We start from the raw sequence: 15,841 nt of genomic DNA, 5'->3' as shown, positions 1-15,841 counted from the left end.
AGGCAATATTAAAGCTAAGAACAATAAGTATTAAAATATTTTTTAAAAATTGAGAATTTGTCTAAACACTCATAACTCTATGTTTCCTTCCCTTTATAATGAATGGTTTCTTGAATGAAGAGAAAGAAGTGGTGGCAGTGGAGAAACTGAAATTGCAGGAGCAAAGCGGGGGGATAATAATGAAACCTCTTCTTTTTAAAAAAGGGAGGAAAGTAAGCTTGATGGACGGGGAAGGCAGATAGAGACAGCAAGAAGGGAAATACTGGGGGGGGGGGGGGGAGGGAACTCCAGGCTGTGCCTCAAACTGCTCCAGAAATCTCTCAAGGACTCAATAAAGAAAACCACAGCCTTGAGTCTGCAAGACCTACACACAGTTATTAATGACAGAACATTTAGATGTCATTAATTGACAGGGTCTCCATAACGTAGAAGCATCTTGATGGTGCATAACCACAACATTTACCTTACCTGTAAACTGTTTGCATTTATTCCTTTGTACTCCCATGGTTATACAGTATTAGTTATAATTTACTACTATGTGTTTTGTAGCCCATTTTAGATATTTCGTATACTGTCGTTGCCTTCTGTTTGTGTTCTGTTAATCCTTCCGGTATGGGTGATGGCTGGTATGGGCAGAGCAGGCATTATAAAATGGTGAATGAATTATCCTGATTTCTCAGCCTTTCCTGACCTGGCAGCCTCCAGATGTGTGGCTGGCTGATCATTCCCATCACTGTATATCTACACTGGCTAACAACGGGATAATTAATAGTTCGAACACATTTGGAAGATGTCTTCTTCAATAATGTTCTCACCCTGTGTCAAATAAGTCTGCTTCAGTGACAAAGAGGCCAATATAGTGACTCTGTTGAGGTACTCGCTACTAATATATAACTTTAGCATGCAAAATGCCACCCGGAGTTTGGTCAAATTCATGTTGGTAGCTTTGATGACACTGTCCAACCATCTCATCCTATGTCGTCCCCTTCTCCTCTCGCCCTCACACTTTGCCAACATCAGGGTCTTTTCCAGGGAGTTCTCTGTTCTCATGAGATGGCCAAAGTACTGGAGCCTCAGCTTCAGGATCTGTCCTTCCAGTGAGCACTCAGGGTTGATTTCCTTCAGAACGGATAGGTTGGTTCACCTTACAGTCCAGGGGACTGTCAAGAGTCTCCTCCAGCACCACAATTCAAAAGCATCAATTCTTCAGCGGTCAGCCTTCTTTATGGTCCAGCTCTCACTTCCATACATCACTACCGGAAAAACCATAGATTTGACTATGAGGTCCTTTGTCGGCAAGGTGATGTCTCTGCTTTTTATTTATTTATTTATTTATTTGATTTATATCCCGCCTATCTAGTCGGTTAGGACCACTGTCTAGGTTTGTCATTGCTTTCCTCCCAAGAAGCAGGTGTCTTTTAATTTCATGGCTGCTGTCCCCATCTGCAATGATCATGGAGCCCAAGAAAGTAAAATCTGTCACTGCCTCCATATCTTCCCCTTCTAGGCCATGATCTTAGTTTTTTTGATGTTGAGCTTCAGACCATTTTCTGCGCTCTCCTCTTTCCACCCTCAATAAGAGGTTCTTTAATTCATCCTCACTTTCTGCCATCAGAGTGGTATCATCTGCATATCGGAGGTTGTTATTTCTTCCAGCAATCTTAATTCCGGTTTGGGATTCCTCCAGTCCAGCCTTTTGCATGACGTATTCTGCATATAAGTTAAACAAGCAGGGGGACAATATACAGCCTTGTCGTACTCCTTTCCCAATATTGAACCTTGTTTAGAGGTTACCAATTGGCTTATCTTCTTGCAAATGCAAAAGTAATGCTTTTGACATGTTATTTCCAAGTCCTGGTTTTGATGCATGGTGGGTCTTGTATCTTCTCACATTGAATTACTAAATGAAGGAATTTATTTTCACTGTCATTAATCCATGAAGGCATTGTCTGCTCTGTTACACAACTCTGGAGCTGTATCAACAATGTGCTGGGAATGTTACAACTGTCATTCTTCTCTCTGTTGAAAGAGGATCCCTATTCAGATGCGATGTTCAGGGTAAATAAATGCATGTGCATATCCAGAGTAGAGGGAGAAAAAAGCAGTGACAACACATTGCCTTCCCAACCTCTATGTACAGACACAGTACAGACATACAGTAGAGCTGTCTTGTCCATGGCATCAGGAAGAATTCTTGAACACAAACCCTTTAGTGAGGTGCAGAGATCCCTTTGCCTGTTCACCTGTATGCCTACAGGCCCCAAGTGGCTACTCAATTGAATGTAGAGAGATGTCAGTTGTTCTTCCCCCAACAGGTATTCGTTTGCTGTAGAGATATCCTATTGAAAGAATGTGAGTAACACTTTACTCAATGCGATTCCTCAGCCTGTGGAGGTTATATTACAGAATTCTGCTCCTTACCTATGGAGGACTGATGGTTGATTGGATGTACATCCACTTCCTGTTAAAACTCATAGCTTCAAAATGCATGACACAGTGGCTGCATCTTACAACTAATCTGCCTCTCTGACTTGCTTGTTGCCCCCAGGAGTGGCCATCCCCAAGAAAGACCTTTTTCTGTTTCTTACCTTCCACACCTGGTTTTGAGGTGAACACTTCTTCCATACAGTGAGGTTTCACTAACCTTGCATGGCTAGTAGCCATTCATAAAACTGGTTATTCATCAATTTCTAATCCACTAAGCCAGTGGTGTCGAACTGTGGCCCTCCAGATGTTCTTGGCCTTCAACTCCCAGAAATCCTGGCCAGCAGAGGTGGTGGTGAAGGCTTCTGGGAGTTGAAGTCCAAGAACATCTGGAGGGCCACAGTTCGACACCACTGCACTAAGCTATCAAAGCAGATGCAATACTACTCAGATTTTTAGCCCTGTCCGATTGGTTTTTTTTGAAAAAAAAAAAAGATAATCATTTGGGAGCAGAGGCGAGGGGGAAGCAATGACCATGGGATGTATGTGTGTGTTAATCTTTCACATCAGAACTTTGAAAATTACTCACCTGAGTAAAACAACACTGGGTATCTATGTGTGATGTCTGCTGAAAGGCATAGTCTAGAATGGCTGCCTCTCTATCCGCTCCCTTGGTTAGGGATCCCTCACTGCCTGGGGCAGCTTGGGAAAAGTTGGTGAGGTGAACCAATTACTTAGGCCAAGTAAGGATCAGCGTGCACATCATGGAGGATGGGGAACAACTGTTGAGGTCACTGTGGTACTGGGAACTCAGGAGGAACAGATAAGACCTTTTGGAGGATCAAAGGGAGTGCAGTTACCTTTCCGAATCTGCCAGGTGAGGTGTTCACCTCATGGTAGGGTTAGAGACCCTCAGTGAGGTCTACAGATACTGGAGAATTCTCGAATGTTAGAAAACCCTACAGTGGAAACAGGCAACCAGATGTTGTTAACGGCAAACGGCATCATTCAGTAGAAGTGCAGTTAACTGTGAGTGATGATTAGAGTTTTAGATGAAGTGTTCAGGCACCCAATATTTTCATCCCTACCAACGAAGTGTTGGCAGATTTGAAACCACACAGCCCCCACGGTCACTCTGCCCCCAACATCCTCCTCCCCTTAGAACTGCAAGGGGAGTCCGAAACTCAGGGAACTAGACTAGTTTGCACGACTATTGAGGGTTGCATTTATAAAGTTAGCGGTTCCTAACTGCCCATTCAAGACTTACCACCCTCAGTTACTTTACAATTATCTGTTATCTGAAAAAGACAATAATGCTGGGAAAGTTGGAAGGCAGCAGAAAAAGAGGAAGACCAAACAGGAGATGGTCTAACTCCTTAAAGGAACGCACAGGGGACAGGACCCAGTTTGTTTGAGGACAGGACCCAGTCATCCGCATCATCGCCGCCGCCCTCCCCACGACGGTGGCGATGCCTTTGAAAGGGAGGGCCGCGGCCGCCCTGCCTTCCCTTTTTCGGGACTTCCACTCCCTGAGTGCCGTCCAAGCACAGAAACGCGCCCCGCCCTCTCGCTTTTCGCTCTCTAGCAAGCCCGCTCCCACCCCCCGCCCTCCGCGCGGTGGCCGCTCCAAAGCGCAGCAACCCCCCCACCCCCACGCCGCGCTTGCTACGTAGCGAGCGCCCCGCCCCGTAGGCGGGCCCGGCGCAAGCCCCGCCCACTCCAGCCACCAGGAACCCGGAAGCGGGCGGCGCTGGAGCCGGAGCTGTTTCCTGCCCGGGGAGAGCGCGAGCGAGGAAGCGAGTGCGGCTTGGGGCGGAATCCTGGGCGAGCGGACCTGATCCGGAGCCATGACTCACCAGACCGGCATCCACGGTAGGCGCAAGCGGGGGAGCCTCCGCCGGGGCGGCCCCTCTTTCCCTCCGGCCTCGGAGCGCCAGGGCCGCTGGGCAGCCTGCCGTGAGCGGCCCTGGCGCGGTGGGCTGCCCAAGCCAGGGAACTCCGCCCGGCGCGCCGGTCCCGGCTTTCCCCCCTTTCCGAGAAGGAGCCTGAGCCGATGCCGGGGGTCGGTCGGGCGAGAAGGAGGGCCCGTTGCTTCCCCCCCCCCCCGGTCGCTGCACCGCGGGCCGGGACCTGAGGCGGCTGTGCCTTCCCCCCCCCTTCTTCCATCCCTTTTCCCCGCTGTGTTGAAAAGCAGGAGGCGACGTTGCACAAACGGAGGCTCCCCGGCCGTGGTGTGCCCGCGGGAAGGCGCAGGGCTTTCTCTCTGTGTGTGTGTTTGGGGGGGGGCAGCCGGGACGTCCTGGGACAGAGGAGCTGAATGAAGGGAGGGGGGCAACCGGTCCTTACAAAACGGGGAGGGGGAGGAACAGCCAGCCGGCGCCTCTCTCCATTTCTGGAGTCTCGACTCTGCCTTCATCGGAGCGGAGGGGGGGGATGCTCCGCGGAGGGCGCCGTTTTCCTCCCAGCGCCAGGCAATCTGCGGCCGCCTGAAAGGAAAGGAAGGGTCCCCTTGCTCAGGTCGTAGCCTCCACGATCAGGATCGGGTCGGGAGAGTGAGACCTGGCAGAGGTTGCTCGAAACAGTTTGCTTGGGGTGGTTATTTGCGGGTAAAAACCAGGTGAGATCTGCCCAGCCCCTGATAATCCTTGCTCGACTGGATTTTCTTGAAAGCGCTGCCCATTATCAATCCCACCCACCCCCTTCTCCTTTGGCTATTCCTTCTTTAGGGCCTGCATTATCATTTAGGCAGAACTGCTCTTTCCATCTGTTTTCTTTCCTCTCATGTTCTGAACAGCTGATTGTCATTATGTGTGCATGTAGCCACATATGTCATTATGTGTGCATGTAGCCACATATTCGTTCAAAATCTGCAGAGGTAGCAACCACAGGTGACAACCACTGTAGCAACCACAGTAGTTCTGGATCTGTGTCTGAAGCTGCATTTCCTTCACAGGAGATCAGCTGGAGTTCCTTGTCTTTCTGTGCTGCGTAAAGGGTTTGAAATGTGTCACCTTCCTTTTCCTCTGCTGCTCTGTTAACAGTTAACATGTTTAGCTCTGCAGAGTGAATCATAATTGCAGGAGCCATTTCCCTTTTCTGCATCACAGGCAACTGCTTCATTTTTATGTCTCTCGCAGCCTTCTGCCTTCAGTTAATGGTTCAGAAGATAATTTAAAACACAAATCCCATCACATTCTTTGCCCATAGTGGGATTTTGCTGAAATGCAGTACGTATAGCATTACAGCACTGCTGAAGGGGAAAGTGATGCAGGATTTGAGTTGGAGAACCCTCAGCGTGTGACTCTTTGTTACTGCAATAAATTATATCCTGTGTATAATGTACGTGCAGATTGTGCTGTTCAACCTGGTGGTGCATGCCTGTGACACCCACACACAACACTTTGTATGCCTGTTTTATTGCAGAATTTTTCTGAAACAAAGTCAGGCAGCAGAATGGCACCCAAGGCCTGTGTACCAAACCCCTGCTGTATCAGGGATTTTAAATCTTCCAAATTTTCCAGCAACTATAAATGGCTCATGCTGCTAATCTTTTATGGGGTAGATACTTAGGGAAATCTTTGTGACCTATAATAATCTGAGAGGGGTTGGTGGCAGCATAAGGATATAATTTGCTGGAGCAGGATGAAACTGCCTAACAAGAGTTCCGTTTGGAGGCCAGGAAAGTTATCTTAAAACAGCAGCCAACCAATGGTATCTTAGGACAGGCACAACCTTTCTTCCCTCAGTTCTTTAACCTTAAGAAGTCTTTGCTGTGGATGAGTAGGGGCGCCTACCAGGGAGTTTTCTGTGTCATCTAGAAATAGGGGTGGTGTAGGTCATGATTTGTAAAACTAGTTCAAAAGTATAATCAAGAAAATACTCTTTAAGTGAGACAGAAGAGTACCATTTGAGATTATTTCTGTTGCCAAAGTAGATCTGCCTTTTTGTTTTTTAATTTATATATTTACTTTTTGCTTTAGGTACTGGTAACTGACAAACTTTGTTAGTAACTCTTAGGTTTCCATAGGTGATTGTGTGGTAGCTTAGACCTAAGGAGTAATTTCACTTACTTTAAGCAAGTCATCTTTAGAAGAGAAGTGGATTTGGCTCTGTCACGTTCCCCTGTGGCCCTTGGTTGTTTCACCAAGCAAAGGTGCACACTACTTGTCGTTCGGCTGCCACCAGTTGAATACATCAACTTTGTTCACTATTAATGACAGAGGTCCAGGCATGGTATCATTTAAGAACCAAGTAGAAAATGCTTATTGTTACAAGTGATAAAAGTCCAGTCAATGTCATTAACTCTCAACTAAACAACCTTCCTCCATTTTCAACCGCCTACTCTTACTCTCCCTCTCTCTCCTTTTCTTTTCCCCCACTTAACTTCACTCCCACTAACTCCTATTGGTGCATGCAAATTTCAATATAAATATTCATGAGCAGGGTGAACGCTACAGGCTCTTAGGTTGTACTACCATAAATCATCTAGCTGTTACCCCATGATACATATACAGTGGTGCCTCGCACAACGAGCACCCCGTAGAGCGATGAATTCGCTCTACGATGACGCTTTTGCGATCGCTAATGCGATCGCAGAGCGATGGCCCCAGTGGGTGTAAATCGCAGAGCGAATGTCGGTAAGCGGTTCGCTTACCGACCTTCGCTTTGCGACCCGCCGATCAGCTGTTCCGCGGCTTCAAAATGGCCGTCGAAACAGCCGAAAGGGCCGGGCGCAGTGTTTTCGCGCCCTTGGTAAGCAAGGGGAGGGCGCGAAAACGCTGCCGGAACCGCCAAAATGGCTGCGCACAGCGTTTTCGCGCCCTCCCCTCGCTTACCAAGGCCACGAAAACGCTGCGGCCGGCCATTTCGTCTGTTCCGGCGTCCATTTTGGACCCGCCGGACAGCTGATTGCAGCCATTTTCACGCCCTCGTAAAGCGAGGGGAGGGTGCGAAAATGGCTGCCAGCCATAGAGGAACATCGCACAACAGTGAGTATTCGGCCGAATTGGAACGCATTAAACGCTGTTTAATGCGTTCCAATGGCTTTTTACTTTCCGCTGAGTGATGTTTCACACAGCGAGGGTTAATCCGGGACGGATTAACCTCGTTGTGCGAGGCACCACTGTATCTACTATGTTGTTGTTTGCTCCCTTTTTGTTCGGAAAAACTCTGTGGCTGAAATCCTGTTTTTTAATGTAGCAACTTGCACTAGAGTATGCCCACTGATTCAGTGGGAATTTTGTGATTCCTGTTGCATTGATTTAATTGCTGCATATACAATATGTGTATACTGTATTGTTCTGCTTGAACTACTAACATGCCTCTATCAAGGACCTCCATTTAATGTGTGAACTAGTCCTAAAGATCTGGTTAAAGATGAGGCAGAGTTTATCCACTTGGTGCCTTTCCCCACAGTTTATCAATGTGATGAAAAAAAATGGAGTACAGTACTTGTATCTGTTTTTATGTATTGGGAAAAACTAACACATACAAGATGTAATAGTTATCATTATATTTTTGAGCCACAGTCATCTTTGTTTTAGACTGTGCCGCTTGTACAGGTCTGGCTCGACTTCAGTTTGTGATTGAGATTTCCACAGACTCCGTGTAGTTTGCAGATTCCAGGTGTGTTGAGCATATCAGGCAAAAACAGAAGAAAAAATAAAGAAGACAAAAATCGTTGTCTTAAAGACTAACTGCCATATATCTGTGTGAGGACAATATATTTGTGAACAAGTCCACTTTCTCAAACATAAAGAGTGGGACTACATGGCAGATATTTATACATGAGCACAAATCAGAGATTGTATTTGGGCATAAGTTGTTGACTTCTAAAACTCTTGTTGATAATCAGTGTTGTGCTGAAGCACTCTTCCAAAATATGAGTGAGCTTTTTAGCCTGCACAGATTTAAGGGATTATCTACTGTCTGATGATTTCTCCATCTGAAGAGTAAGAAATGACTTGAAAGAGCAACTAGCCAGGAAACATTTGTTCTCCTAAAATATTGTTTAATGTGTTATGTTTAGAGGTTGGAAGAGTTACTTTTAGAGCATACAGCTAGAAGAATTCCCCAGGTGGGAACTATAATTCAAATAATCACTTTTTCACATTCTGGTTATATCGTCTGCACTGAGTGACACAATACAGATATAGTTATCTTTGTAATGAGGCAGAAGGTCTAAATTTCTTTATAACAATATCCTGATTTTTTTAAAATTCCTGTCCACTCCTTTATTTTCCCCCGTTCCAAACTTATTTGTGCAATCTAGTGGTTGATTACCATCTCGACAGTACCAGGCTCCCTATTTTGCAGTCTCCCATGACTCAAAGGAAACACTCAGCAAGTGGGATGTATGGAGGAAGAGTGTTCATGTGCAGGACCCCAGAATGTTATGCTTGTGTTACCAAATCTGGAGCAACCCTATTCATTTTGGTTAAGGATTGCAGTTTAATAATCCCTTTAATCACAACAATATCATTGCTTCTTGCTATGTACTTGCTGCATGTTTGTGTACAACGTCCTGCTTGAACTACTGTACGTATGTGTGTTAGTCCATGGAGGTAAATCTCAGTAGTGAAGAGCTGCTGGATGGCTCAGTGGCTTAGGTCTCTGGCTGTGGAGCCAGAGGTTGGGAGTTCATTTCCCCACTGTGCCTCCTTGAGAGGAGCTAGACTCAGTGATCCATAGGGTCCCTTCCAGCTCTGCAGTTCAAAGGTTATTATTGCTGCAACAAATGTGTATGATGATTTCTTGTGGCAATTTGCTTGATGGGTGACAACATGTGTACACTGATTTTTTGTGGCAACTTGCTGCTGAAATGTATTCCAGTGGAGTTATGCCAGTGTAACTTTTTGATTGGTGCCTGGCTGACATGTATGTCCTAAAGAGATATGAAAGCTATGTATTTTTGGTCATAGTAGACAAACTGGTCTTACATACTGTGGATATTCTTCTTGCCCCACCACCATATACTTTAACCACTGTACTTTGAAATCTCACTTGAGCTTTATGTTCTATAAATTATGTAACAAAATCATTATTAGAATGTGGAAAATGGAAATACTAATAATCTCCTGGGCCAGATTTTTTTTCGTCCTTCTTGACAATGCAGAACTGATACCAACTGGAGAGTCTTCTGGGTCTTGTCCTTTTCAATTGCAGCAAATTGTGTGCACATTCTTCCTCCTTCTCCTCTTTCCTCCTCCTGCCTTGGTGTTTTCTGAAGTCTGTTGGGTAGCATAATAGTTCCTGACATTGCTGAATGCTTCCTGTTGTTAAACAGCACGGGGAGATTTCTTTGGCAAGAACTTTAAGTTTATGGTCACTGTTACTTAGTGGCTCAACCGCCACCACTTGGCATAGAAGCCAATTGTACAGTATTCTGACCTTTGTTCTACAAACAGTTTTATGGAGAGAGAAACAAGGGGAAATAGCTTTCCTGATCAACCAAAACATTTAGGAAATTGGAAAATCTTTCTGACAAGGAATGCTTTGGGTCTTCCCCCCCCCCCCCCGGAACAGTGGCCGTGTTAATCTGTTCTACTAACAAAGAAAAGAAAAATGTTTTATAGCATTTTGAGGGTTTTACAAGGCCTTAGTATCCAGTATGCTGCATAAGAAGTAAGGAAGGGCTAGGCTGATTTGCATTCACCTTTCAAAAGAATTGAACTTGGGCACTACGGCATCTCCTTGTCCAAATGTAATGATGCACTTGCATCTGTTGTGGACTATCCATAGTAAATGTGTGCCATAATGGCCAGAGTCCTATTAGTATTCTTGTAAGTTGACTGGGTGGCTGAGTGAGTTGGAACCCCTGGCTGTGGAGCCGGAGCTTGAGAATTTGGTTATCCGCTGTGCCTGGTGAGAGAAGAGCCAGCCTGTATGGGCTTGCAAAAGCTCAAGAGAGCCCCCAGAAGAAAAGAAACCACTCCTGGGTACTTGATACATAGAATAATCCAAGAAAGGTTTGCATAGGTCAAAATCAACTTGATGGCATACAAGTATTATCATTTTAACATTTGTGTAACTTGCCGCAGCTAATTGCCACTAATTTACAAAGTGCCAAAATGTGTCACAGTTGTGTAATTGGGTATGTGACCAAGGTCTACCCCAGTCCCTCTTCAGTTATCCGCAGGTTACACAAACCTTGTGTCAACACCAGTAGGGTTGTGGCCAGTGCATTAGCATTCCAGTGCCTGGGGAGTCTTTGTTTCCTTACTCCAACAGAAAACTGCCTTCCTAAAATTGGTGTTTGCCATTGCCAATGACGCATTGTTTAAAAAGAGCCAAAATGTGAGCGAACAGATTCCTTGTCTGCCAAGAATCCAGTTGTACAGAGGGCCCAGCATTCCTCAGCCTAACAGGAAGTAGTTGAAGTGGTTTTCCTGAAGCAGAAGAACAGGAAGGCCTTCCGGGTGGGGTAAGTCTGATGCTGCCTGCTATGTTCCTGTTTAAGATTGTAATGCTCACTAGCCAGAATGGCGAAGGCCAACTGCGTTGACATGGAGGCAGTTGAAGTTGTGCTGAATCCAGCCCCTTTCTGACCAAAGGGAGTTGGCAGTTACTTAGGACACCCGTTTGCCTGGCCTGAATTTTGCCAGTATTGTGGCTGTATCCCTGGGCTGGGTGAAGTGTGGGTCAGGCATAGCTCAGCCTCCCTTTCTCTCCTGCCCCTTTCTTGGCTCTTCTGCCCAGCAGATACAAATGCAGAGAGCAGTTCTGCTCTGTTGACTATCCTGCCTTCACTTGTAGTTCCCTTAGGAGAAATCCACGCAACAACACTGGCTTTATTGCAGCTAAATGAACCAAGCATATCTGTCTGGTTCTATCCTCATAACGAATAACAATAGTTAGAGTCATCATTTCTTGCTGTAGGGGCAGCCTCCAAAAATAATTGAACACAGACCGTTTAATTCTTAATGTATCTCCTGTTTGCAAGGATTGTACGGTTATAGTATAGCCATGAGTGTGGCTTTTCCCAACCCTGGCTTTCGGGAGCTTTCTTTGAATGCTTTGCCAAGCTATGCCTTTTGTTCTAGGTTTAAATTACATGGGGTGTTCTCATGATCATTAACATGGATTAGAACTTCACCCTTTCAACCACACTGGATGGGTGGAGCAGATCTTTTATTTGGCTAATGTAGCTAGTCATCAAGTCCTTTAGGAATCAGGGTGGCTTGCCATGTAAGTGATCTCAGTTTACCCACTCAGCAGTTCTTTTTGAGAACATTAAGCCAAAGGATAGCAGCTTCCTGAAGGCAACCCTGGGACTTAACATGACTGGGTAGGGATTTTAAACCTGTGTCAGCTTGCCTGGCAACAGTAAGCCTCAGTTTAGTGCTGAGGTGCAAGAACTAAAAAGAGCCTCCCTCCATCCTCACCCAACCCCCCAATCTCTTCCCTTTGGATGGCAGAAGCATTCTGCCGCCCCATTGGCTGCCTTTCCCTTAATCTTAGCTTGCTGTTGCGTGCATGCCAGAAGTCATCTTTGAGAACAACACCTGGCTTATTAAATAAACTAGTTTTATTTTGCCCATTGTTTAGCCTTTCTTGTAGTTATGCAGCAGCAGGAGGAAAGAGTATGTAAGCCTGAGACTTCCTTTAGCTTTCATGCAATCCAGTTTAGTTGCATGAATGTCCTCTGCAAGTGTAGGAAGTAGCTTATTTTGGTCCCCGTTAAAGCTGTTTGTTTTTATGTCCCCTTTGGTGACTGTGCTTTTTTTAGTCAATTGCCACAGTGCAACATTTTGAATAAAAGCCAAGAATGGAATCCCATTGAAATATCACTGAGTGGAAAAAGCCTAAATTTTGAATGTGTAGGCATTCTTCGATCTCGAGAGACTATGGTATCATGCTCTGTATGGAGGACTCGGAACAGCGTCTAGTGTGGCTGAGAAGGCCAATTCGAGAGTGACATTCCCTTCCACACTGAAGACAAATACTGTACAATCTGTCCCCTGTCCAGCTCCCTGATTTTGCTGCTTTCGAGGCAAAGACTGCCTTGGCTGGTTGGCTGGACAAGGGTCTCTTCAAAGTGGGAGAGGCCATGATGCAACGCCTGTCTCCAGGCTGAATGCTCAGATGTCAGGGTTTCCCATCTGTTGAGGTCCATTCCTCAGGCTTTCAGATCCCGCTTGCAGATATCCTTGTATCGCAGCTGGGGTCTCCCTCTGGGGTGCATTCCCCCAGAGGGAGACCACAGTACATTTTGAATGTACTGATTTGAATATCATAATGCTTTTATACTTGCCTGTGGAGCAATCATGTGTAAAAGTGTATGGACCCTGCATCTCAGAAAGAGTATAGCAGAGCTGGGAAAGATGCAGAAAGGAAAATTAGCTTAATTTGGGTGGTGGACCAAGTTTCTGTAAAGGTTGTGTCATTTGAGTCTTGAGTTAAAAGGGGGCAAATTAGAGGGGATATGATAGCATTGTGTAAAATTACACTTTGTGTACTGAAAGTGACACTAGAATTTGGAGATGTCCAATGATGCTAAATAGTGGGAAGTTCAAGTCAGTTAAAAGGAAGCATTTCCCCACATTTTATTTAAACTGGATTCTGCTTCAACAAAATGGAGCCACAGCTGTCAACTCTGACAACTTTAAAAGGGCATTCGACAAATTCAGAGAGTGTAAGGCTGTCAGTGACTTCTGGTTATTGTGGCCGTATAATAGGAGAGGCTGTACCCCTCTGAATACCACTCGCTAGAGAACAAGAGTGGGAAGATGCACGTGCTCTCAAGTTTTGCTTGAAGGTTGCCCATGGGCTGCTGTGTGAAACAGAATGCTGGCCCAGATAGACCTTTGGTCTGAAACAACACAATTATTCTCATATTTATTTTGCTATTTCTTTGTCCAAATGTGAAATATTTAAATTTGTGATCTGCCTAATTTCAATGTATATGCATTGTTATCAACCGGCACTAGTAGAAGGTGCTCATTCAGCGTAATGTTGCAAGACATTCTAAGCTTATGCCTGAAATAAATCTGACCCTAGAGGTCTCTGTGTATACAAACAGGGCTAAAGTTATAAGATAACAGATTTTTTGGCATCCCTCCGAAAGGTAGAAAATACTTTCTGTGACTGCAGCTTTTCAAGATGAATTGTCTAGGCAGTTTTCTTTTAGACTGGAGGTGATGCCTCCCATGATGCTGAATGCCCCACCATGCAGAAATTTGTTCCATATTAAAATAAAACAAATGAATAAAACTAGCATATGATACTTAAGAGGTTAGACTAAACACCCTTCTGGGGATTTGCGAGCCCTGTGCAGGCTCCCTGTAACACATGTAGCCCAACCATGTAGACAGTGGGTGGGTGGAACATGTGGAATTGCAAGGATGGAGTCATCAAAGGCAGCCCTACCCTCACCTTCTGTTAATCACATAAAAGGAACACCCAGATTAGCCTTTAGATTTTATTTGTGATACTAACACAGTAGAATACCATCATAGGCTTCACACACACCCTTACTTCTGATCTGGAAGTTGAGTCATGGCAACTGGACTTCGTTCTTACTAGATTGAAACGTTTCGCTACTCATCCAAGTAGCTTCTTCAGACTAAAGAAGCCACTGTACTTGGATGAGTAGCAAAACATTTCAACCTAATAAGAGAAATCCAGTTGTCACGACTCAACTTCCAGATAGCTTCACCTGGATGACTGAGAATCTTCACATATATTCTTACTTCTAATTTTTACCCAAGGAAACCTAGTAGGAATTAGTGATACACACTATGTAGCTCTTCTAGAGCAAGACTTTGCAGCAAATTTTCTGAGAGGTAGGCACATTAGCAAAGTTACCAATGTCCTTGAAGAAGGGAGTTACCCTGCAATCTGTGATGTAAAATTTCAACATGATCATGCTCTTCTAATGCATCATCTTTGCCTCAATTGCAGTTGTGTGTGTGCATGCATAGCATGACCTGCCTAAAAATGTTTGTATGCAAGTCACAGTTCATTCTTTTTATGTGTGCTGGTGAGAGACTGGAAACCCAAGGTTTAGCTCCCTGCCTGCAGGGCATGCAGTATATGTTCGAAGGCTGTGCATGAACCAGTTTTAAAGCAGGCATGGGAAAACAATGGCCCTCCAGATGTTGTGGATTTCAGGTCTCAGATAACAGACACTATTTCAGTGGGGAAATACTGTATTATGGAAGATTTGATGATCGCTCCCAAAGGAAAACCTTTGTTGAGAAAAAAAGCCTTGTCCACAATGCTATAATTGGCTTTAGCCCTCAACATTAGTGAAAGTAAGGGGGGGACCTTATTTTTTAGGACAAGATGTATAAAATATTCCCAAAGAACCATCTAGTGTAAAAATATTGAAATATTAATTTACATATGAATAAGTAGACATAGACCTTACCCTTTTTTCTTGTGATACAATGTAGAAAAGAATATAATATGGGTGCCCTGTTGTTTGTGGTTTCTGTTGTGCTACTTGCTACCTTCTTAACGTAGACCTCAACAATGTCCATATGACAAACGAGAAAACACAGACACTGTAACAAAGGACAGAGTCAGACACCAGAGATAATGATTTGATGATCACTCCCAATGAAAGATGGGAGGAAGGATATATATTTGAAGAGAATGAAATATATCACTGTGGCTGTGGAAGAGTAACTGGGCATCTGATCTTCCAGTTCTATGATCAGATTTTGGCCTCACCTGTCGTCCTCAATGGCTTTCAGGTCCATCCTCAATGGTCCTCAGAAACAGCAGAAGCTTCTGTTGCAGCATCATGATAAGAAACCAGACGGCAGGTTTCTGTATAAGAGTACTAATATATTTTGGTGCCAGGAAAACATTCATTAAACTTCCGCATATCAAACTAAAGGTAACGGATCCACAATTTACATAAATGAATTGTTCTTGGCAGATAGATCGCAGAAACCTGACAAATTCTAGTCTCAGGTTCGAAATGGAGGTAAAAAGCACATGGCAACTGCCAACCAGTAAGATAAGAGGAAAGGTATCAAAATAGATCACCCTTTTATATTTCTATTATAATTCAGCTTCAAATTCTCTATAAAGATAACACTGCCCTTTAATAGCACGGACCAAAGAAATTAGTGACAATTCCCTGAGGAGCCAGGAGTCCTACTATGCCTTGTGGAAGAGTTATACTGTTTAGCCTTAGGCAAGCTACTATCTCATGATGCTTTACAGGTTCAGATGGAGCTTAAAAAGTTCCAGTCGTGGGGGTTACCTAACTACAGTGGTGCCTCGCATAACGTTTTTAATTGGTTCCAAAAAAAAAAAACCTTATGCGAAAAAAACTTTATGCGAAACACCATTTCCCATAGAGATGCATTGGAAACCGGTTAATCCGTTCCAATAGGCACGGATTGCCGTCCTTAAGCGAAAAAACCCATAGGAAACATCGTTAAACGATACAATGTATCCTCCA

At 44.7% G+C, this 15,841-nt stretch overlaps 1 protein-coding gene across 1 annotated transcript in view; it reads left to right on the top strand.

Annotated features, from left to right (window-relative positions):
* The first annotated feature begins 4,145 nt into the window (after window positions 1-4,145).
* TWF2 (twinfilin actin binding protein 2) overlaps window positions 4,146-15,841 on the top strand; it is an 84,024-nt gene continuing 72,328 nt past the window's right edge. The window contains exon 1 of the mRNA XM_072989776.2: window positions 4,146-4,296. Coding sequence (XP_072845877.1) covers window positions 4,272-4,296 — 25 coding nt within the window. The 5' untranslated portion in view covers window positions 4,146-4,271. The remainder of the gene's footprint in view (window positions 4,297-15,841) is intronic.

Source organism: Pogona vitticeps, chromosome 2, assembly GCF_051106095.1.
Source record: "Pogona vitticeps strain Pit_001003342236 chromosome 2, PviZW2.1, whole genome shotgun sequence".
Lineage (NCBI taxonomy): Eukaryota > Metazoa > Chordata > Lepidosauria > Squamata > Agamidae > Pogona > Pogona vitticeps.
This window is presented reverse-complemented; position numbering and strand designations above follow the sequence as displayed.